This window comes from Acinonyx jubatus, chromosome B4, assembly GCF_027475565.1.
Source record: "Acinonyx jubatus isolate Ajub_Pintada_27869175 chromosome B4, VMU_Ajub_asm_v1.0, whole genome shotgun sequence".
Taxonomy (NCBI): Eukaryota; Metazoa; Chordata; class Mammalia; order Carnivora; family Felidae; genus Acinonyx; species Acinonyx jubatus.
The window spans coordinates 25849133-25874365 of NC_069387.1; the positions used below are offsets into that span (position 1 = coordinate 25849133).

The following is a 25233-nucleotide window of genomic DNA, read 5'->3' on the forward strand; positions in this document are numbered from 1 at the left end:
TCTGTTTAAGAATGTCAGTTTATTTTTAGTCTCTTACTAAAATATCTGTGTCTTAATCTTGCTTCTCACTTCTAAGTTTCAGTTGTTTTGCTAAGTGGTCTAGATAAATCTGTTTCACAGGATGTAGACTCTAATCCCTATTGAAAAAGCTCCTGTCTCTGAAAGTGCCTTCTCTCTTAACAGCTGATTCAGTTTTCTCTTCTCTCTAAAGTCTTAGACTGGTGTGCCTCTGTACTTGGCGTTTTTGACGATTATGTTATGCCCTCTGAAAACACATACACCAGGCCGGAAAGCTCTCTGATACCATCTGTGTCAGACTTGTGGAAAGTACACTGTTTCTTCAGAGGCGAGAGCTTAGCTAATTGGGTGGTTGTCAATTTTTGAATTTTTGTTGATAGTAAGAATAACATTAAAGTGGAGTAGATTCGTGGATTTTAACCTCATGGGAGGCTCAGTCAGTAGACCTCATTCCTAATATACCTTATGTTTATTTTTTTGAAGTCTGTTTATTTTGAGAGAGACTGAGATAGCACAGGTGGGGGAGGGACAGAGACAGGGTGAGAGAGAGCATCCCAAGCAGGCTCAGCGCTGTCACCGTGGAGCCAGACAGGGCCCGCTTTCACAAAACCCATGAAACTGTGAGATCCTGACCTGAGCTGAAACCAAGTCAGATGCTTAACCAGCTGAGCCACGCAGGCACTCCAAATATACCTTACGTTTATAGAGTACTTCACTTATCATGTCTTCTCAACAAATCTTTAATTTGGGTCTTTTATTTCATAGATTTAAGCATAGATTGTCTTGCTTAAGAATATATACAAGTAAATGTCAGGGCATCTAACACAGGCTTCTTAAAGGATTATTCTAGGATTCTTTTCAGTCTTTAAAATTGGCCTTGATTTTCTTTATTTTCAACATCTCTTTGGAAATTTCAATGGGAATCTCAACTCTACTAGGGATGTATAAATATGACATTCCAAGTGTGTATTATTCTGCTTTTTATTTGTAAACCTGACTTTAAAATAAGAGTTCTAAAGAGTGCAAATTTTGGCATAGATCTGATTTTCTTAAAAACCTGGGAGTATTGCCTTTTCTTTGTAACTGAGTGTGTTGGGACTTGGTGATTGTCTAAGAGGCTCACAGGACCCAGTGTGTAATTACTACCCTGGCTATGACCTATTACTGTGAAAAGATACAAAGCATAGTAGTCAGCTAAGGGAAAAGGTATGCAGAGTAAAGCCTGGAGGAGACCAGGTGTGGGCCTCCAAGAGTCTTCTTCCAGTAGAGTCAGACAAGACATACTTCTTCGTTCCTTCAGCAGTGAATTGTGACAGGACATGTGAAATGTTGACTACACGGGAGGCTTATTAGAGAATTAGTACCCAAGATTTTTACTGGATTTGGCTTGTCATTACATAGGCACCTCTCCCTAGCACGTACCAAAAATCTGGATTCCCAATAGGAAAGCATATGTTAAGCATAAACCATATTGCATGCACAAACAGCTTAGAGCCAGTGAGCAACTGTCAGCTGTTGTGGGAACTCTCCAGAAATCTAGGTTCCCACATGTGAGCCCAAGGCCAACTGTGTAAGCGGGCTTTTCTAAGGATAGCAGTCTTAGCCCGGCTCTGATAACTTTTCTGCACACTGAATTAATCTTGACTGATTTCGTCTTGATTGTGTTTTACGTTGTTTATTGAAGAATGTTTAGCCAACTGTATTAAAGTTTAGGGTGTTTTATATAAACACATGCCATACAGCAAGAAAAAAATTAAAAACAAGTAGATGAAGAAGTCATCAAGCAGTAGCCTTGTTGAGAAATTTCCTGTTATACCACCTCCGTTTTGCCAGGTTCTTAAGTAACCCTCTTTTGTCACTTGACTAGCTTTTTTGGGTCTTTGGATCTGCTTCTGGCATCCCTTGCAAACTGGCCCTTATCCAAGGTTAAGTGTTGGTCATTGCCTTTACTCTTGCCATATTCTTACTTCATTCCAAGCTCATAGTGCTTGTTTATATTATCATGCAAGGTAAAGTTAGAGTCTCCTACCTTTCACTTCTAATGGAGGAGACTTCCAGATCCCCTTCTGAATTCCTGGTTCTGTGTAGATCTGCTGACCACTTCCACTTGGGTATCTTAAAACTTTATAGTCCCCTTCTGTCCCCAGTTCACTTTCTTATCCACCTAGTTTCCTCTGCTGATATAGTTAATTCTTAATTATTTCTACTAATAACAACTCTGGTTCTAAGTGCTAATTCCTAGACCAGTCATCCATTTAAATTACTCTTCCCACTTTTTTATTCATTATAGGGTACCCTCCATACCATTGACAGCATAGTTGTTTTTCTTTTTTTTTTAACAAAAGTTGAATTATGGTACCTTGTTGCTGAAAAATAAACATGTGGAATGAAATTTGAAATACTAGCAATTAGACTTTTATGATGAACCTTTTCATATCCTTACCAGCGTTTTTACAAGTCTATGTTTTTATACCTTGGCTTTAAAATTTGTTTTTTGTGTTTTGGTTTTTTTTTTTTTTTTTTACTATTTATTTATTTTTGAGAGTGGGGGGGGGGAGAGACACAGAATCCGACTGAGCCACCCCGGTGCCCCCCCCCCCTTTTTTTTTTTTTTTTTTTTTTTTAGAGACCGTGAACACTTATCATCTCTGATGGTCTCTGAGATGTGTGGTTTATTCATAAAACTTATGAATTACTTTAAAAACCATTCTTAGGTAGAGTTGGTCCTGTTATTAGGGGACTTGGTAACATTTCACCATCTTGAAAGGGAAGTACTTTCCCTAAGATTTAGTTTTCTTGATATTGTTTTAGTTAAAAAATTGGCAGAACTCTTTAAAATAAAGTTGTAGGAGCTATTTAAGAAATTGAAAAATAGGGGCGCCTGGGTGGCTTGTCAGTTAAGCATCTGACTCTTGATTTCGGCTCAGGTCATGATCTTGCAGTTCTTGAATTTGAGCCCTACATCCCCACATCGGGCTCTGTGCTCACAGTGTGAAGCCTGCTTCTCCCTCTCTCTGCCCCTCCCTCCACTTGTGCGTGTACTCTCTCTCTCTCAGTAATACGTAAATGTTCAAAAATATTTTTAAAAAGAAATTTAAAAATAATTGCAAAAACATATTGGATATTTGTGACTTTTAGTTGTGTATCACTTGAAATTTTGTGACTTTTTTCTTTATGTGTGGTTGTGTTTCTGTCTTTCCCTAATATAACTTATTTAAAAAAAAAAACAAAAACAAGTTGCCAGAAATGCTATAGATTAGGTTTTGCTCATCTAAATATAGTTAACATTTTTCCATAGGCTGTCAGCCATGTAAGATACATGCTCTTCAAGCCACATCTTTAGTTGGCTCACAAATGCTTAATATTGCAAGAAGTATGAATATGTATATATTCCTGATGCTTATGTAAAATGATTTAGGGTTACATGGTGATCTGTAGTATGGTAGAAACCAGTTGAAATTAAACATGAAATACGATTTATAATTCACTTTGCTCTTTATTTCTTTTAAGGGACCAGTTACTCTCCACAAGAAAATTCACACAACCACAGTGCTCTTCATAGTTCAAATTCACATTCTTCTAATCCAAGCAATAATCCAAGCAAAACTTCAGACACAGTAAGTATATAAACATGCTCACTTTTGGTTTTTGGGTTTTTTCTGTTTGTTTCATTTATTGCCCTACCCACCTCCACTCTCCACCCCTTCAACCAAGTCTGTTGTTGTTGTTGTTGTTGTTGTTGTTGTTGTTGTTGTTAAATCTAATGTCTTTTTTTTTTTTTTAAGTAAATGTTGACCTTTTTAAAAATGTATTTGAAGTAATGAGCTTACCTTTTAGTAGAATTGAGAATACTTGGGAGACACCACTTTGATATTTCTTCACTTTTTTACTGTACAGAGCAAAATCTACCATTGCAATATCTGAGATATAAAGATCTGTAGATTATGAAACTTCTATAGTTACCTAAAGTGGTTTAACTTGAGCTTGTTCTCCTTCTATAATATGTACACATCTTACAACATCTGTTAAGAGCATCTCCTGTGTTACACACTGTACTAAACGCTAGTGATGCAAAGATTCCTGTCCTCAAGGGCATTTAAGTCAGGAATTTTAGATATTTCTAAACTGAAGTAATAACTCAGCTTGCATTTTTTAAAGTTAGGGTTCAAATGAAAGTTGTAACAAGTCCATTTTACAAAAGTTGCCAAGCATATGCTAGGTTGTAGCCATATAGTCTAAGAAAATGTGGCCCATCCTAAAGGAACTTTTGGACCTGTGGTGAAAACTGAAGAGTGAACAGTTAAAACAGTGTGCGTTAGGGGTGCCTGGGTGGCTCAGTCGGTTGGGCGTCCGACTTCGGCTCAGGTCGTGATCTCACAGTCTGTGAGTTCGGGCCCTGCATCAGGCTCTGTGTGGACAGCTCAGAGCCCGGAGCCTGCTTTGGATTCTGTGTCTCCCTCTCTCTCTGCCCCTCCCCTGCTCACAGTCTGTCTCTCTCTGTCTCTGAGAAATGAATAAACCTTAAAAAAAAATTTTTTTTAAACAGTGTGAGTTAAAGTTGCTTTGGGAGCACTCAGAAGGAGAACTCCCAGCTTGGATGAGAGTAAGAAAGTACAAGTAACACTACTGAGCAGATTGACTAGAACTTAGCCAGTTGCAGAGGTCTGGAATTTGTGTGCTATGCAAAGGGAACAGCATCTACAAAGACAGTGAAGTGTGAGATAGCCCAGTGTATTTGGAGAACGGCAAGGATTTGGTAGTGTGAAAGAATGGCAAGAGTTTAGGTTACAGACGTGAGAGCCAGATCACAAAAAAATAATATATCTTACCAAGGAATATGAATTTTATAGAAAGGCAGTGGAGAGCTATTGAAGCATAGAATTGGTGAAGTAACCTCATACTTGCAGTTTAAAAAATTCTATCCGGTAGTACCTTGGAAAAGCTAGGAAGGAAAGAACAACTAGAAGACTATAGAAGTGGAGGTTGAATCCAACAGATTTTGCTTTGGTGATCATCATGACTTAATCAGCATTGGTAGGTGCTTGGGATTGATTATTTCTTGTCCCTTGTTGAAGCAGTGTGGATAGTACATTTCTGCAGAAACTGGAAACATAAATGGTAGTATTTTCATAAAGGTAGATTTAGAGTGGTTTTAAATATTGTATTAGTCAGGGTCCAGGTAGGAGAACAAAACAATACTGGATATTTCAGCACAGAAAATTTAATAGTGCAAAGAATTTTATATATAGGATTAAACAGATACTGCATGCTTTTGAGGACTGAAGAAACAAAAAGGAACATTCAGCTATTGCATCTATAGTAATCACCATTAGGGCCAGAGTACAGTAAGAAGACGTTGTGGTTATTAGAACCTAGTAGTTTAGAGGAGGAGTCCTGCAGAGATCTGGTTAGAACCTCAGTGGTATGAAGCTAGTTCTGGTTTCAGACAGCAGAGAGCCAGAAACTGGAGCCAGCTGTGGCTGCTAGGCTTCTCCTTTCTCCTGCCTTTCAGTCCTGTTCCAGTGCCTACTGTTGGCAGAATCTAACGGGAAGCCAGGTGTGACTAAATAGAATGTAATTTGCAGTATCACAGAACAGCATAGAAGTGTTGGTGTTGGGGTGCCTGGGTGGCTCAGTCGGTTGAGCATCCGACTTCAGCTCAGGTCATGATCTCACAGCTCGTGAGTTCGAGCCCTGCGTCAGGCTCTGTGCTGACAGCTCGGAGCCTGGAGCCTGCTTCGGATTCTGTGTCTCTCTCTCTCTCTGCCCCTTGCCCGCTCATGCTCTGTCTCTGTCAAAAATAAATAAACGTTAAAAAAAAAATTTAGTAGGAGTGTGGTGTCGAGACTGAGACAACAGCTTGGTAAACCTTAACCGGTGTTTACCAAACTACTTGTGAGGAGTCATTTCCATTAAGGTGTATAGTCAGGATTTTAGAATGAATCTTTTTTGTGGAAAATGGCTCCATTAATTTACAAAGTAACAAGCAATAACTTAAAGTTCCATTTATCACTCACAATTCTGATTTGGTATTTGCTGACAGTTACAGTGGCAGGCCATGTGGACATTAGTTTAAACAGAATCTTTATTCAAGGAAAACTAATTCTGGTTATTTTGATTTCCAAGATGACAATGAGCAATCAGAGAAGTTTCATCAACCCAAATCATGTTAGGGGATTTCATTATGTGGGTGGATGCTGAAGACTGTACTGAAATTGAATGAATTAAGTGTTACATGTTTTCAGAATCAGGATTTCCCTTTTGGTAAATTTCAACTATAGGTATATAATTAATCTCCAAGCAGGTGTCTTTTTTATTATAATGTACCCAGTGGGCATGACACATGTTTTATAAAGTATAAATTTAATCTTACCTGAGAAGTTAGCTTTTGAAACTTCTGCATGTTACTTAGTTGTAAACTGACTTTCTCTTCAAATCACTTCTAATGGAAGTTTTTGAGTAGAAAATAAAACATAAAATTAGTCTTTAATATTTTCATAATGGAAGAAAAGATGAATATTAGGTAACTTAGGTCAACACAATATGGAATAACTTTTTAAAAAAGTAGTTCTTTTTTCTCTTCGAAGTTTTCACGTTTTAAATCTGTCTTTGAAAATCTTATTTAGTTATCTACAAAGACGTTTTATTGTTGGGTGATTTATATTTATAAACTGTTGAAAATCAAATTGAAGTTGTCTTATTTTTTCAGTATTAGATTAAGATGCTCACATGTCCTGTGATGATGAACATTTATTGTGGTTTAACACAGAACCAAGCCCATGGTAACTAGGAAAAGCTTTTTGAATGCGTCCTCCTCCCTAATCTAAATCATAATAGGATTTACCTCATGTAGATTATTTTAGGTTAGTTATGCGTATTTGTGATTTTTAAGAGGCCTCTAAATTGCTTCATTTAGAAAAAAAAATTATTCCCATTTAAATACATAATTGGTATCTTCCCTTCTGCCTGTCCACCAATTTTGATTTGCTAGGGATTCAGTCCTAGTTTGAAGTCAGTCCTAGATGACTTTGCATTTATATATCAGCTCTACTGTTATGGCTTAAGTATCTTCTGCATATTTTGGAGCTTTTCAGTTCGAGGCCCTCAAGATCTAGTTTCTGTAATCAGCCTTGCCCAAAGATACTCAGCTTAATTTAAAAAAAAAAAATTTTTTTTTTTTAAAACGTTTTTATTTATTTTTGAGACAGAGAGAGACAGAGCATGAACAGGGGAGGGGCAGAGAGAGAGGGAGACACAGAATCCGAAACAGGCTCCAGGCTCTGAGCTGTTAGCACAGAGCCCGACGTGGGGCTCGAACTCACGGACCGTGAGATCATGACCTGAGCCGAAGTCGGATGCTTAACCGACCGAGCCACCCAGGCGCCCCACAGCTTAATTTTTTAAAAATTAGAAATTTATCAGAGAATTCTTAGGACTCCATGAAATTCTTTTGTTACAGTAAATGCCATCTTCGATGTTGTTGTTCAGTGAACTGTTCCTTAATAACCATTCGTAGGTTAATTCCAAGATTAACCATTTCTTTCCCATGGTCTCACTTGGGGAAGAAGTAGTGGGATTCTGTATTCCAAGAAAGACAGTAGAAAGGGATATGCTTTTTTAAAAAGAGAAAAGCAGTGTTTGCATAAGAGGTAAAAGAAATTTTGAATTGGAGAACAGATGGTGCCTATGGAGTACTAACTGTTGAGTACTATTCGTTAAGTGCAGTTGTTTTCATTCTTTCTCAAGATCTTTCTACATTCATGAGTTTTGAGAGCCTTTGTTTATCTTCTATCAGTATTTGCCATATTAAAAATTAAAACTTGATATGAAAAATAATTTTTAAATTGGTCAATTGTAAACCCTTTATATGTTAGCGTAGGTAATGTTTTTATGAAAAATAACTATAAAACAAAAAAATAGAATCGAATTATCTCTTTAACGCTTGTCTTAATAGAAGATACCTAGAACTTCACATCTGCTCTGCATTCAATCTCCCATGGTTGGGTTCCTGCAGCTTGGTACTTACAGGCTACTTCTGGAAACTAGAAGGATTGAGAGTTAACTTTCCACTGGTATCAGAAGTTTGGAGGCACATGGGTGATTTCCAGTAGCTTCATTTTTGGGGAGCATACTCCCAAGAGCATAAATGTGGCAGAATCTGCAATATTTTTTCATCTACCCTCAAAATTATTGTGACCTATTTAGAATTGGAGTTGATTTGGTGGAAATAATGGGCATCCAGAAACAGGTGTTGACCCTTTTTTCTGTCACAATTAGTTTTGTGACCTATGGACAACTTGTAAGTTCTCTAGGCTTATTTCCTACTTGGTGAAATTAAAGCAGGGCATGAGAGTTTGTTCCTCAAGCTTTAAAATTGTTCACTTTACACTGGTGAGCCCAGAAGTGTGGACTACCAAAGTATGACATTCTTTCATTTTGATCTCAAAGCTCCTTTGAGAAAATAGTCAACTTCATCTAGAAGTACACTTGGAAACCTATCCGATTTCCCGGGGCCAGTGCAGGCACTTAGACTTCATACTTTTTGAGATCAGTTCCATGGAAATGGGGCCTCCTTTCAGACTTTTCTAATTTCTTTATAATTTAACAGTATCTATAAAATACCTAGAGAATGTGAGAATTTTTGAAAGGCTGGTTTTTGTTACAGGGAAATGAGTGATGCTGCTGACCCTGTGTATTAGACAAGGTTTAGCTAACACTTGGCCCGTCTCATGGATTTTGAAGGTGAAACAAATTTATAGCACAAAGCTGTGTTTACATTTTTTTTTTAATTATGTGCCTTTTTTTTCCACTAAGTAAGTTAATATAGGCAGGATGTTCTCTCTTACATTGTATGTGAGTACTGTTGTGCCATAATGAGCTTAGAACTGCTGCACTGTCCTGTCATCAAATCAGTCAGTTGAGTGGGTTTTCTAAAACACTCTCCCTCCCGCTGCCGTGTGACTGGATTTCAGCAATTAAAATTACAATAATGGGGAACTTTTTGTAATGCTTTTCTACAGTCAAGATGTGTTAATTTTGCATTTCTTATTCTGTGCCTAATCTAATGTAATCTGTTTAACTTTATAGGATTTTCTATTGTTATTTTTGATGGTTTTCAGTAGACCAAGGTCTCCTAAGATATATATACAGAGAATTACATTCTAGATCAAGATCCCTTTGTTTCATAGTCTTTTTCCATATATATGCTTTGAAAACCTTTGGCATTCTTGATATTGATTGATTAGCATTAACATTTTCTAACTTGTAAAAATGTATTTTTAAGCCTTATGATTCTGCAGATGACTGGTCTGAGCATATTAGCTCTTCTGGGAAAAAATACTACTACAATTGTCGAACAGAAGTTTCACAATGGGAAAAACCAAAAGAGTGGCTTGAAAGGTATTTGCTCTTATTGAAAAATATTTCTTCTTGATTCTACAAGTTAATATCTAAGAACATTCTGAGTTTAGATTTCTTATAGTGAAACTCCTCGTTCTCCTCTTTAGTTGTAGGAGTTGGCCCATTGTGTTTTCTATAATTTCTCTTAAAATAAAATAACTTGGACAGATAAGCAGCTGTCCCCAAGGACTTTGTAAACAGTATATTTAATTATGATTTTATATCATCCTGTATTTATGTGTCTTATAATTTGTAATAGAGATCTTTATAATTCTTAAAGGATAATATGTTTCTTTCATACATGTAGAATTAATATTGGAGAGTTTTGGTTGTAGGGTTAATGGCATATAAATAATTGCTATAATATTGCCATCACTGAGAAACATTAATGTTCTGTTAGCTATGTCTCTCATCTTCCACACCACTTGATAGTATGGCTGTGTTCAGTTCTTTTATTTTCCATTTACCATTTTGTTTTGACCATTTGTTGAGAAGTGCCACATGTAAACTCATTGTACTTGATATTATTTTTATGGGTTTATCCATGTTTTATTTTTAGAGAACAGAGACAAAAAGAAGCAAACAAGATGGCAGTTAATAGCTTCCCAAAAGATAGGGATTACAGAAGGGAGGTGATGCAAGCAACAGCCACTAGTGGGTTTGCCAGTGGAAGTAAGTATTAATTATTGTCTTTGCAACAGTATAATGTTTGATTCACTCCTATAGATCATGTATTTATCTCTGTATGCATAACTGTTTACATATGTAAACTAAAATAATAGTAACATACAGGGTTTCTTTTATGTCCGATCTGTCCCCTTAACCTCCACCATTTTGATTGCTGAAAAGAAAAAGGGTGCACAGAGGAATAGTACATCTATGTATTCATCACTACTCATAATGGCTATAATGCAGCTGAATTGGTGAGAAATAAAATTTCATAATGTGGACTGACTGCTTTTTAAGGCAGGAGTTTTGTGTTTTTTCACCTTTCCTGAATTGTGTCCTATTACACTGGACAGTGAAATCCCTTCCAAAACTCAGTGTTTCCATCTAATTATTGATTTGTGGCCACACACAGATTGTGACATCCAAATATCGGTGCTTTGTGTTTATCAGGGAGTAACTTTTTTATCCTCGTAGCTGGATACTGATTTTGTCATAATCCTAGATCTGTATAACGTCTCCATAATGTGGGCATACCTTAATATTTTTTGAGGTCAGATTATGTCTAAGTGGGACAGTATGAGTCCTATACTTTTATTTCTTAATTCAAATTGAGTTTGAATTTGAAGCTTTTTACTAGTGGTAGTCTATTCCCAGTGGCTTCCCTTGCCTGGAATAGAATTTAAATGCCACTGTAGAATTTTTAGGCTCTTTGTCAAATTTGAAATTTTGAGAAGAATCTTAAAAAGATGTGTTCTGGAAATTCTTGGACTTAAGCATTTGAATCTTCCTCCTGTAACTTATGTAGGGGATGTGTTTGGTCTCAGCAGAGGATGCTGATTTTTTGATGGGAAAAACTTTAAGGTGAAACAGATAGTTAACAGTTCTTCAGCACTGAATGTTTAATTTACATTCCTTGGAACATTTAATTTTTTTATATTCGTGAAATTGTACTTAATTCTCAGAAAACAATGACTTAAAGTACTGAAGTAAAATTAAAACTATTGTATTTTGAGACAGAAGGCTTGGGTTCTAGGTCCATTTCACTTACTACCTTAAGTAACTGACTTCTGGCAAACAATCAAAAATGAGATAAAGGTTTTTCTTTCCAGGTTAAAAAAAAATAGCACCCTGCTTATGGGCCTCCCGAACAAACTGCAGAAAAAGGGATATTAGGAGGTATGGAGAAGGAGTGGCAAATGGGTGTAAAAATAATAACTTTATTAAGATATTGGGGCAGGCCTCTCAGTGGCTCATGGTTCCCGGATAGGAAAACAGAGCGTAGTGTGTCTGCTTTATTCTTTCCAAAATACTCTTATCAGTTAAGTCTCTTTTCCTCCCTTGAGGTAGAGTACATGAGAGAAGTAGTTAAAGATCTGATGCAAATAATGATAGAAGTGAAAATGTTATTTTTTTGTCTTTTTAATAAACCACCTTTAAGGAAATAAAATCAGTTTTTAAATTGTGTGCATCTTTTTCTTTCAAAGATGAAATAGTTTTTTCCTTTTTTTCCATAACTTCACAAGTGAGGCATGTTTATTAAAAAATTAGAGGGGTCAGTTTTAAATTCCGTCAGCCAGGAACATTTGGGGTTATACTTTTTTTCTATATGCTTACAAATGTTTATAAAAACTACATATATGTGTGTGTGTGTGTGTGTGTGTATATGGGATGATATGTTACTGCTTTTAATCTTTTCTTTTGTTCAGTAGTATTTCAAGGAAATGTTTCTGTGTCAGTTTATAAATCCATATGTGTTAAATTGGCTGCATGGTTTTCCATTTTTGATTGTGCCCTCATATATAAATAAGATACTTAGGTGGTTTTTTGCCTTTTCCTAATGTCAACAGTGCTGCGATTCCTATTATTACTTCCTCAGCCAAATTCCTCGAAGTGCAAATGATGAGTCAGTAGGTCTGACTTTGTGTTGAAATACAGTCATGAGTCACACCTTTTCAGTTTTAAGTAATGTTTGAGAAAAACCTTGACTTTCTCCTTCTATTTTTCCTTAATTGATCAACTGATTTGTACTTAAGTGTGGTAGTAATGAAGTCATTATGCCATTTCAGTGCTTAACTTGGTCTATCCAAAAAATGTTGGCAACTTTCCCATATGTCCAGTGCATTGGTGTTCATATAGGATAAGGCCTAAAGCTTTGTAGTTCATAAATGCCGATAAAATGTGTGGGGCGAGGCGGGGCAAGATGGAAAGATTTTATATGTAAAGACATCAAGGTAGAAAATAGATTTGTTTTTTGCACTATAGCAAATAATGTTATCCAGAACTTGACATTGAAAACTTTCTGGATAAAATTTTTAATTTGACATTACTGCTGCTAGGTTTTCATTGTCTTTAATCTGTGCCTCATAGAATGATTGCTCTGTGCTTAGAGAAACCTTAATTTGGGGTTTCTCAACAATAGCACCGATGACATTTTGGCTTGGGAGATTCTTTGTTGTGGGATGCCGTCCTCCATACCTGTATACTGTGCCTGGCCTCTACTTGCCGGATACCAGTAGCACACCTCCTCTCTCCCCAGTCGTGACAACCAAAAATGTCTGCAGACATTTGCCAAATGTCTTTGTTGTGGGGGGTGTGCAAGCAGAGTCATTGCGTTAACTGTTTGTCTGGAGTTGTGAATAATGGAAAGTTGTTGCAGCTGCTACTTCCTTAGCTCCTGTAATCCTGCTGCCGTTTTTTCCCCTAAAGCTTACAAGTGAAGAAGTATCAGCTTTAATTTTCATCTGAATGCATTTGCTTGTTGTACTTTGACTCCAGTCATACAGAACTGAAAGGGACTTTTGTTGGTGTCCAGGAAAAAAAAAGTTCTTGGTAATCAAGTGACATGATTTGGGGGAATTGGGCATGGTGTTATTTGTTTTATCTGTCCCGAAAAGTTTCTATTGTAGCGGTATTCTTCCCAGGAAGACATTCTAGAACAAAATTTCTTAAGTTTCGTGTGCTGCATGCAAGTTGATGGTTTAATGATGAGTTAATATCATGCAACAGATGTTTGTATTCTACTCTGATAGCTCAATCTGTGTGTTCATTTTTTTTTTTTTTTTTTTGCTAAGGTTAATATATGTGTAACTTATAACATTGAATTTCATTTATTAAGTCAAAAGACTTTGTGTTTTCGTACAACTGAAGGTTTTTTTGGCAGTACCCAGTACATTTTGTTTAGTGTAACACGTGGAGTTGTGCACTGAAGATTTGGAAACTGACTTGTAGTTTCAGTATACTTCCTTCTTTGCACTGTCTTGATCTCTAGACTCAGAGGAACCACAAATTGGAAAAAAACTAAAATATTCAACAGGGAGGGCATCCTTTGGTAATATTATTGCATATGTGCTTGAATCTTAAGATATTTCTCAACTTGAAAGTTGCTTAATTTTTTAGTTATAAATTAGAGTATTAGAATTTTGGCTATAGAATTTTTGATAAATCCAAATTTTGTTATCATGATTGTTGAAATTTTCCTTGTACTCTTTTTTGGAAGTAGAATATTTCTGAGGTTTAAATATTTTTGTGACTTTAAATCGTTAGGAGATGTTTTTAATAGAACTGGTAAATAGCGAGTAGAATTTTCTGACTGTGCTGCCACATGTAGGCTTTGTATTTTCAGATAGCATTATCTATAACTTGAGTTTATAACTAAATGGTATTATTAGCATTATTAAAAATATGAACTGATTTATGTTTTGAAAGCACAGTACATCATAAATTCAGCCATCCCAAAATAAGGTCATTTAAGCCCTAGCACAAACTACTTTAGATAGCACTAGTTAGCTACTTTACTATTCAGAACAATCAGGCTAATAAAGCTAATATTCCTTTGCAGTTGAACCACTGTGGATAATTCAATTATTAGAACCTGTGGTCCATATTTTAAAGGAATGGACCATTTCCCTTTTCTATTTTAAAATATTTAAAAAGGTTTTCATTTGAGTAAAATGTTATAACTCCATACATTTATTTTTTTCCATGTTTTGTGTGAACTGTGGTGTGGTTCTAAAGAATCGCCCGAAACTAGTAGCCCACTTGAAATCTGAGTATAGATTAATGCTTAATTACAGTTGAGCTAAAATTTCTCTTTCAGTATTCGGATTTTTATATATGCTAGTGGTAAAACTGCAGATACTAACTGGGCTTGCAGTTTTATATCAAGATACAAGTACAGGTATGTTGCTAAATTAGCTGATGTTAAAGACAGGATTCTAACGTAATCTTTTTTCTTCCCCCTTCCGTCATTCCAACATCTCTTTTTTCGAACTGTGAACTAAAGTGGAAGACAAGCATTCCAGTGATGCCAGTAGTTTGCTCCCACAGAATATTTTGTCTCAAACAAGCAGACACAATGACAGAGACTACAGACTGCCAAGAGCAGAGACTCACAGTAGTTCTACGCCAGTACAGCACCCCATCAAACCAGTGGTTCATCCAACTGCTACCCCAAGCACTCTTCCTTCTAGTCCATTTACGCTACAGTCTGATCACCAGCCAAAGAAATCATTTGATGCTAATGGAGCATCTACTTTATCAAAACTGCCTACACCCACATCTTCTGTCCCTGCACAGAAAACAGAAAGAAAAGGTATGCCATTATTACTAGATGATGCACGTTGAACTATAGTTTCTGAGTTTTTGATTATATTACATTATCTCCATTAGCTTGAATAAGACTCTTTAAAAGTCTTTTAGAATGTTACTGCATAGATTTAGGTCTAGAGTTAGCCATATTTAGCTTTTTCTTTTAATTTTTAATTATGAAGCTTTTGCACTGTTTTTTTGCCTTCGACACTTTGAAGTCAAGTGCTTAATTTATAACAGTAATGGTGTAAATAACTTCTCAAAGTCAAAGGACTGTCCCTTCATATTTGTATAATTTTCAGGTTTTGTAATAATTGTCATGATGGTTTAGTTCAGATATGGTCTCAATTTTCTGTTAATTAAAATTTAATATGAATATAATATGAATAGACATTTTAAAGCTTGTTATTTCTGCATACCGTGCAACTATTGGTTTTAATTTGTGAATTAGAAAACTGTGTCATGGGCCATAAGATAGAGTCTTAATGTCTGAATTAGAACTTTAATCTGAAGAGAAGTTAAACTTTGCAACCCAATTTGTGTTTTTATACAACTCAGTGCTGATAATCGTAGCTTGTTAAAAGAGTTAAGAGAAAAATTGTGGCAACAACTACTTGGGAGGTAACACACAACAGAAGCAGAGCGCTGAGATAATTATATCTGCGTGGACCACAGTTCTAAACTTCACGTGTAATAACGCGTTTTAAGAAATATAGGCAATTAAAAGGCACTAAGGAAGTAAATTATGGGCAAGACCCATTAGCAGACTAATTAGCAGATTAGCATCAGTAACTATTGAGAAACTTTTAAACGTCCTATGAGTTTGGGAGATGCTACATGGATCTGATGAGTCTTTAAGCTTTTAATCTATTACCCGATTCGTTATTTCACATTAATTTGTTGACAAAGGGTTCTCATAGTTCGGTTTCTTTTGCTTCTTGTTTCCTTTTATGCATGTTACTTGAATTTCTCTTGTAGTAGTGGTTACATATTAAGCCACAGACTTTTATCGTATAGTCTTTTTAATACATTAAACCTTAAGCAGGTTGTTCCAAATGTCAGATTCCCCTAAGATGGTTTGTACCAGAATTCATACGTGTAAGTCCTATTTACCTTGATGCAGAATTAAGTTGGTGAAGAGAATTCTTGAGAGATGAAATCTGAATTAATGCAGTAATTGTTAATGTGATAGAACTTTCTAAAGGATGTTAATGGTTTATAATTTTGATTATTTGGTCACAGAAGTTTTATTTTAAAATCCTGTCAATTAAAATCCTGTGGCCTTTAAAAAGTCTTTGTCTCATTTCCTCTCTTGTTCATTTAACACTTACTTCTTAGCTCTTACCTCCCTTTTGAAATTCTTTCTTTCCTTAGCTTCTGGGATACTGCCACTCTTCAATTTACTAATTCTCTTTGCCCTCCTTAAATATCGGTATCGTTCAGCCTTTTCCTGTGGTTTGTTCTTTTTTTCTTGCTCAGCATGTTCTCTTTTGCTGAACAGTTGTTCTCGTGGCTGCTTTGTCTACAAAGGTGACTCCCAAATCTTTATTTCTAACTCCTACTGCATATGTGTCCCAGATTCCTCCCTTTCCTCACAATTTATTCTTAGGGTCTCAGTGAGTAACTACACTATTCTCCCAGCTATTCCTTGTTCTTCAGCAAGGTTCATCTGCACCTACCCTTACCTGTCTATTGACAAATCCTGGATTCTGCCTTCTGTATCTTATGTGTGTGTGTATATATATATATATATATCCTTTCTCTGGTTATTGTTACTACCGTTACTGAAACTCAGGGCATCTCTTTTGAAATAACTATCTGATAACCGCTCTGCTTCCTTCTACCCAGACTTATGGTGGCATCATCATAAAATTTAGGTTGGATTGTGTTAATTTCTTTGTTTAAAATTTTCTAATAGTTTTCCATTATCCACAGGATAAAGTCCATACTTTTTAGTAAGATGATCATAGCAAGTACTTGATAGTCTGGTTGCCGCCTGTCTGACTGGCTTGATCTCCACCATTCCCCATAATTCATCTTTTGCAAACTTGTACATTTCTTAGGGCATGTTACATTCTTTCATGTTTTGAGCCTTTGCTTAAAAGAAGGACATGTTTGTTCTTCCGTTCCATCCTGTTGAACTCCGTACTCTTTCTTTAAGAGCCAGCTCTAATGTCGTTGGGTTCTCAATGTCCGTTAACCTTTCCCAGTCTCTGTGTTTCCCAAACATCGGGTGCTTTTATTTATTACAGCACTTACACATTTTAATTTTAGTTCCTTTAATTAAACTGTTTAGGGTTAGATGTTAATTGCATGTTGAACTTGTTTCACCTTCTGCCCTCTCCCTCCATGCTATAAGCACCATTCCTGACAAACTTTTTAAACATCATTAAAAATTAACTGTGTACCAGGTTTGGAGCTAAGTGTTTATCATACAATTTAGTTTATTCCTTAAAACATAATTACACGGGAAGGTGGTGTATATCTCTTAGCTAAGAAGAGCCTGAATGCTGCCACCTGGTGTTAGAGGCAGCTTCGCCATTGTTTCCATTAAAACTGTAGGTAATGAAAGACACAAATCTATATTAATTTGGACTCCAGTAACTCAAAATTCCTGACAAATCGTAGATATTATAGGAAGAACCTTGATTACTTTGGAATTGACTATTGATAGAGGGAAAATCGTATAATCTTTGCAGGTACTCCTTGCCTCCGAATTGAAGACAATATTCTTATATGACTATTTGGATCTTTTCAGATTGTTTAGCACTTAGTGTAAATTTGTGAACTCATTAATTTGAAATCTATTTTTTTCCTCAATGGAGACATCCATGTTATTTAAGTTAAGCTTCCTATTGACTCTTCTCATCAATACAGTGATTTCCTTGTTTGGATTTGCCCTAGCAAATAAATTTATATTGAGAGGTTGATGGTTCTGGTAAGATCGGACTCTTTGGACTCTTGGTAATAAGTGCTGATAGTATAGCTAAGCTCTATCTAGGGATATCAGTGGTAAGGTGCTGTATTAAGTAATACAAGAGCAGGGTCTTTGTTTTGTTTACCACTGCTCTGTCTCTAGTTCTTGACAAAATAATAGGCAGTCAGTAAATATTTGTTGTAGAAGGATAAATACCTGAAAGAAGGGTAATGAGTGTGTTAAAGGTTGGGGAAACACCTGCAGTAGTCATGTTTTAAAAAATGTATTTGCAGAAATAAAGTATTCTGTATTTGTTGTGAATCTAATTAAAAGATGCCAGCAATAGATTCAGATGCCAAAATGCCAGTGTGCCTTTTGAGAAAAAGAGCCCAAGATAAATTCAAATGCTTGCTTGAGAAGCCAGAGTGTGGAGAATCTGAAGCTCCCGTTTTATAGGGAACAATCCTGGTGTTCAGTAGAGTGAAACAAGGTCGTGTATCTTCTTTTAGATCTGTATCTGTTGCTAGGGTAACATTTGAACATCTACTGGCAAGATTACTCTCCTGAACAACTGTATAACAAAGTAACAGAGATAGTGATGTGCTTAAAAACCTAAAATTTGATTTTTATCGGTTGGTACCCCATTGACCATTCTAAATCGGTCCTAACTCTGCCCTCCCTTCTGGATTTGTGACATGACAAAATGGGCAAGAGACCTTTGCTTTGGCCAAATAACTGCCAGTCCAGAGGAGTTTAATGATCTTAATTATGAAGTTTCTTATTTAGTAATTTAGAGTTTTGATTTATTAGCATAGATAAGCTTGAAAAGTAAAACAAAATGGCCACAGAAGCAGATCTATTCAGTGATTTACAAGATAGCTTTTAGGAGATTAGCATATCTAACCATTTACTTGGTTCCACACTCTTAATCTAATGGGAGGGGAGATTAGTCCTTCATTAACATGAGGTGTGAGTTAGTCACTTGGAATAAATTTCCCTTTTGTGTTTTGATGGTATCTGTAGTCAGTGTGAAACCTGAATGAACCTGAAGACTTCAGTTGGTCATTAACCAGCTGTAGTGGGCCACCTTCAGCCCTGAGTTGCTTTGCTTTATAATAATTTTTAGGATTAATAACTATTCATGAAAATTAATAAGACTGGCCATAGAGTTACTCAAATTTTGTTGAATAACTGAATACATTAGTGGAAGAATTTAGTCTGTTCTAATCAATAAGTTTAAAATGATGTTAGTCAACCTAAGATGGCACTTTGAACAGTGGGGCAGGAGAAATGCAGTACCTGTGATGAAAGAATATTAGAAAATACAGTTTTAATTTGAGAGGGAGGGGAGGACTTTTTAAATCAAGACCCAAAATGCATTTGCCTTTGAAAAAAATGTTGATAGATTTGAACACGTAAGACAAATGAGCAATGGATATGAACAGGCAATTATAGAAGAGGAATTTAAAATTGCCAGCCTTGGCTTACAGTTATAAAAAATTAACTTAATGGATCAGAGACCTTAAACCTAGGAGCTAAAACTATAAAACTCTCAGAAGAAAACAGGTGAAAATCTTTAGGGCATACTGGATTTGGTGGTGATTTCTTAACTATGACACAAAAAGCACAGGCAACAAAATAAAATAAATTGGACTTCATCAAAATGAAAAACTTGTGCATCAGAGGACACTCTAGAGTGAAAAGACAACCCACAGGATGAGAGGAAGTAAATTGTAAATCATATGTCTGACACAGAATTAATGTCCAGAATATATGAAATCCTGTAACTGAACAATTAAATGAAACAACTTGGTTCAAATATGGGCAAAGGATTTGAATAGACGTTTCTCCAAGGAAGATGTTCTAGTGGCCAGTCAGTAAGCTGAAAAGGCATTCAGCACAGTGAAATACATAGTTCACACCCATAGGATGACTACTATAAAAACAGCAATGAAAATAAGTGTTTTTGAGGATGTGGAAAAAATTAGACCCCATGTACATTTCCTGTAAGATTGCAAAAATGATGCAGCTCCTTTGGGATACAGTGTTTCCTCAAAAAAACAAAACCTGGAATTACCGTAGGATCAGCCAATTCTGTGCTTAGGTACATAGCCAAGAGAAGTGAAAGGGAATCAAACAGGTATTAATACATGGACGTTGTTCTTACCAGTATTCTTTACAGTAGCCAAAAGGTGGAAACAGTCCAAGTGTCCATCAGCTGAAACAGGATAAACAAAACGTGTGACACATGCAGTGTTACCCTGAAAAAGGAAGGAATTTATGACCCATGCTGCAACACGGATGAACCTTGAAGACCTTACGCTAAGTGAAATAAGCCAGACCCAAAAGGACAAATACTTGTGATTCCGCTTCTATGTGGTACTCAGAGTGAGCAAATTCAGAGACAGAAAGTAGAATAGTGACTTCTAGGGAGCAGGATGGTGAGGAATCCTTGTTTAATTGGTTACAGAATTTCTGTTTGGAGAGATGGAAAAGTTCTAGAGATGAATAGTGGTGATGTTTACATTGCACAACAATGTATATACTTAATGCCACTGAATTGTAAACCTAGAAATGGTTAAAGTGGTAAATTTTATATTGTATGTATTTTAACAGCATAAAAATTTTCAAGAGAAAGCTTTGTCAATACAAATTGGAGAGTAAAATGAGATTTTGCATCCTTAAGATTAGTGACAGTTAACAGTTGAATGTGGGGAAGCACAATCGGTGGGAATATATAAGTTGGTTATTTCAGGAGTCATTTTAATAAAATCTGTTAAAAGTTTTAAAATGTTTATCCTTCATATCTGTTAGCCTAAAGATTTTCTCAGTTGAATAAAAAAGCAAGTTGCAAAAATATATCCTAATATATTTGACATCAACACCATACTTAAGTACCTTAGTGGATGGATAGATGATTTAAAGTATTCATGAGTTTATCAAAGTAAAAATAAATGAAAGTCACAGATTATATTGCTGTCAACAAGCTACTTTACAGTTTTGTTTTGTTTTCTTATTCTACTACGCTTGAATACTTTGTTTCCTTTGCAACTTCTCCATGTTGTAATTTTCAGTGTCACACCACTACTACAAAATAGGACAAAACAGACTGCCCTTGTTGCATCGGTGGTTTGTGCTTGTTCGCATGTCCTGGTGGAGTGGCATTACAGCAACTGTCCAGACATCATAGGAGATTAATGTTTAGAAATGCAATATAGTACCTTTTACTCTTTAAGTGCTGTATCTGTTTAGATCTTACTGTGTAGTTCAAAAAGGAATTACTTGGCATACCAGAAAAATGTAGGTCAGAAATAGATTTTGACTTTGGTTTATGCTCTTGGATATTTTGAATTGGGTGCCTAGAATTAGAAGAGGTGAATGTTACTTTTAACCTTAACAACTCAGAGTGTAGTAACAGATTTCTGTGTGATTTGTATGTGCAGTTTAGTCTTTAGTAGGTTTCGCCCCCTACTGGTAAGCGTTGGAAATATAAATGAATAATTCATAGTTACAGGCATAAAGGGAAAGAAAAAGGTTTTGTCAATGCATATATACAGAAGTTAAAAATCAGAGGATAACATACTTATTGTAAGGCTCATATTAAAGTGAATAATTGGTTAGAGATCTGTAAATCATAGAAATATCAGATGGGAAAGTGACTTAATTTATTTAAGTTTAAAACAGCTTTGGGAAGAGACTAAAAAAACGCTCAAAGGAACCTAGGTTGGTTTGAATGCTTGGGAAAGTTTGCTTTTAAAGGAATGAGACTAGAGGCTGATATTCTTTAAAAGTGAAAGCCTATAGGAATGGCTTTGTAATGCAAAATAGTTTTTATTTATGTTTGATGCACACTTGTAATGAGCATGTTATTAAGTATATCAGCCTTACTTCCTAACAGATTAGATTCTAGATCAAAAGGTCTCATAGAAATGTTAATTACAATTAAATACCTGAGGGCACCTGGCTGGCTCAGTTGGAAGAGCTTGCAATTCTTGATCTCAGGGTTGTAAGTTCAAGCCTTAAATGAGGTGTAGAGATTACTTAAATAAAACTTAATAAAATTAAACGTCTATATAGAAAAAACTATATTTGATGACTGTTCCAAATAGTTTTGTTTCCTTTCTTATATTTTTTTTAAAAAGGGATTGAGTATAAGATATTTTTGAGAGACACAGAGAGAGTGCGCACGAGAGAGAGAGAATCCCAGGAGGGGCAGAGGGAGACAGAGAGAGAAAGAGAAGTGGGGCTTGTATTCCTTCTACCTGAAGGGGAACATGAGCTCACACCATGTGGGACTCAAACTCATGAACTGTGAGATCATGACCTGAACCGAAGTCCGATGCTTAACGACTGAGCCAGCCTGGTGCCCGAATGTGAGATTATTTAAAATAAGTTTAAATAAGTTAAATTTATCTCTAAGACTGTATACTGTTAATCCCTGTTTTGAAAATAGCATAAAGTAAGCCGTTAATTGGCTGTTTGGAGACCTTAGGCTTTCCACCCCATTATCGTAAGTTCTACACCTAGAGGTTAAGAGGGAGAGGGAGAGCACATGTATGTGGACCTGGGCCTTAATGACAGAATCAGGCACCCATTCAACAAATACTTGTTGATGCCATCTTGTTGCCAAGTCCTATTTTTGTACCAGGGCTACAGAAGTAAATACAACAAAATTCCTCTCTTGAAGGAGTTCAAGTTCTAATAGGAGGGAAACATAAAGATAATAAACTATATAATAGAAGATGCTGAGTAATATGATAGATCTGTGTTAGGACAGTCAGAACTCAGAGGAAAGGTACCTAACCAATACCTTTTGTGATATTTAAAAAAAATTTTTTTTAATGTTTATTTTAGAGAGAGAGAGAGACAAAGCACAAGTGGGGGAGGAGCAGAGAGAGAGAGGGAGACACACAGTCAGAAGCAGGCTCCAGGCTCTGAGCTGTTAGCACAGAGCCCGACGTGGGGCCCAAACTCACGAACCACAAGATCATGACCTGAGCTGAAGTCGGACGCTCAACCGACTGAGCCACCCAGGCGCCCCACCTTTTGTGATATTTTAATAAAACTAAGACTGCCTTTTGGGGTAGCATATTTATATTAACAAGCTCCATTATTTTCAGTTATACATGTAGATTGAGGCAACTAATATTTTAAATGTATAAAGTAACATGCTTTGGAAGGGCGTTTGTATGGGTATGTGTCTTAGGGTGGAGCAGTTATTTAAAATAGCATGGAAATATTTATATGAGGAATCTAAAAATATAAAACCAAGCTTATAGATACAGAGACCAGATTGGTGGTTGCCAGGGGGAAATGAGTAAAGGAAGTCAAAAGGTATAAACTTCCAGTTATAAAATGGAAGCATGGGGATAATAATGTGTAGCATGGCAACTATAGTTATTAATACAGTTAATATTTGAAAGTTGTGCATATTTGAAAGTTGCCAAGACAATCAATCTTGAAAGTTCTCAGCACAAGAAAAATAATTTCGTAATTGGTGATCATTTCACAATATATATGGATAAAGATTGTTGAACACCTGAAACTAATACAGTATTGTATGTCAATTATACTTCAATTAAAAAAAACAATCGTATACTGAAGACCTGCCTTGAAAAAAAAGATTTAGTTTCCCTGTCTTGCATCTTATCCTTACTCTATTCACTCCTGTATGTTTGTGGTATGCTTTTTTTATTTTGTTTTGCTTTGTTTCCTTTGGTTTTTAAAGTTAAAAGGAACCTCGGAAGTTCTCTAATCTATTTTTTCAAAATCAGCAAGGATGTCAGAATCACCCATAGAATTCTCACAAGTTCAATATATGCTCGGGCCTCCCCAGGTTCAGTAGGGGTGGAGTCCAAGTATCTAGGTTTTTGTTTTGTTTTGTTTTGTTTTAATTTTGTTTCAGCTTTATAGATGATTCTGATCAGCATTTTGTTGAAAACTAACATTCAAAATCAAACCTTTTAATAGAAAAATCCTGGCCTTTTCGATCGAGATGTTACTTGTTTAAGGGTCTCATAGGTATTTAGTAGTACCAGCTAGTTTTATACTGCTCATCAGTAATCTTCCACAAAACTTCAAAAGAAATTTATTCTTATGGTAAATAAACATTAAAACTAGGAGGTAAGGATATTTAGGTTTTGTTACTTTATTTCTTTATAGCGATGTGTATTAGTTTTCTATCTTGGGAGTGTTCCCTTTTCTTGGATTAAAGGGTAACACTGAAAAGTTTTTAAGTTGTGTTGGTTTTTTAAAGTCTGGATAGATTTAACAGCATCAAAATACAGTTGGAGACCGTTTTTACCTTCTTTAGTCATAATATCACTGTTCACGAGTTCGAGCCCCGCCTTAGGCTCTGTGCTGACAGCTCAGAGCCTGGAGCCTGCTTCGGATTCTGTGTCTGCCTCTCCTTGTGTCTCTCTCTCTTTCTCAAAAACAAATAAACATTAAAAACATTCTTTAAACATTAACCAGGAATGGCCCTAAGGGGGGTATACCTGGGTGGCTTAGTTGGTTTAAGATCCTACTCTAGATTTCAGCTCAGGTCATGATCTCAGGGTTGTGAGATCCTGCCCCTTGTTGGGCTCCCTAATGACCTGGAGTCTGCTTGGGATTCTCTCTCCCCTCTCTTTCTGTGCCTCCCACGCTCTCACATGTGCTTGTTCATGGGCCCTCTCTCTCAAACTTAAAAAAAAAAAAAATATGTCAGCAATATGTTGACTAAGCTGACCCTTGTGGAATATGATCTGGAGAAAACTGTTACTATAGTCTTTACCCCAGAAAATGTAATAACTGACAGCATGTTTTCACAGAGAAAACCTTACTTCATTCAAGTTTCTGTATATTTGTGAATCCAGAACAGCAGGGTTAGACATGATAAGTGGTCTGCTAGGCTTAATAACCCTCCTTCAGAATGTGTGCCTTACAAAAATTAAGATGTCTTATACTTTATGAATTGGTCGTAGTTGATCAGCATAGCCTTGAAATGTATTTATAGCAGCTATGAGGTCCATACTTGAGAGAGCTATTGCCCCTGGTTGTGTTTTACTATTACAGTGGTGGTGTAAAAAGGCTGATAGAGGAGTCCCTTTTCAGTAAGTTTGCTAGTAATTCCCAGCTTCTTTGGGGACGTGAAGATTAAAGAATGTTTAGTTCTAAGAATTGGAAATGAGGATTTACAGTTACTAGGTAGCAGTGTAATATTCCTGAAACTTTTATGCCTCGTAATAGTCTTAATTTGGGTTGTACAATGTATATATGAGCTTGAAAATCATCTTCAAGAAATGGGTGTGTATGGGAAACTAAAGATACTTAAGCAAATCTTCATATTTAGTCTTTTTGTAAGAGCGTGTATGAATATCTTGAATAGTTGAGTCTTAATGTTTTTTACCCAGATGTCCTCTAACTCATTTTTTCGTCCATTAAAGTTACTGTATTAGTAAAATTCCATGATATGAAAATAGTTTATGTTCATCTTTCTGTTGGTAGACATTTAGTTTGTTTCTAGTTTTGTGCTAAAATGAAAACAAGCATAGTACTATTATAAATATTGTTGAATATTTCTCCCAATTTACATACATCAGTTTCTCTTAAGGGTATTCTACCTAAAGGGAATTACTGAGTCATCAAGTGTGTGCATCTCC

At 36.0% G+C, this 25233-nt stretch overlaps 1 protein-coding gene across 11 annotated transcripts in view; it reads left to right on the forward strand.

Annotated features, from left to right (window-relative positions):
- Nucleotides 1–25233, forward strand: part of WAC (WW domain containing adaptor with coiled-coil) — an 86763-nt gene that overhangs the window by 46248 nt on the left and 15282 nt on the right. For 8 of the 11 annotated variants that reach the window (XM_053225450.1, XM_053225452.1, XM_053225448.1 and 5 more), the window contains exons 4-7: nt 3529–3635; nt 9302–9417; nt 9977–10089; nt 14369–14677. In XM_053225450.1, coding sequence (XP_053081425.1) covers nt 3529–3635; nt 9302–9417; nt 9977–10089; nt 14369–14677 — 645 coding nt within the window. The remainder of the gene's footprint in view (nt 1–3528; nt 3636–9301; nt 9418–9976; nt 10090–14368; nt 14678–25233) is intronic. The other 3 variants (XM_027073720.2, XM_053225453.1, XM_053225454.1) reach the window with 1 other exon arrangement.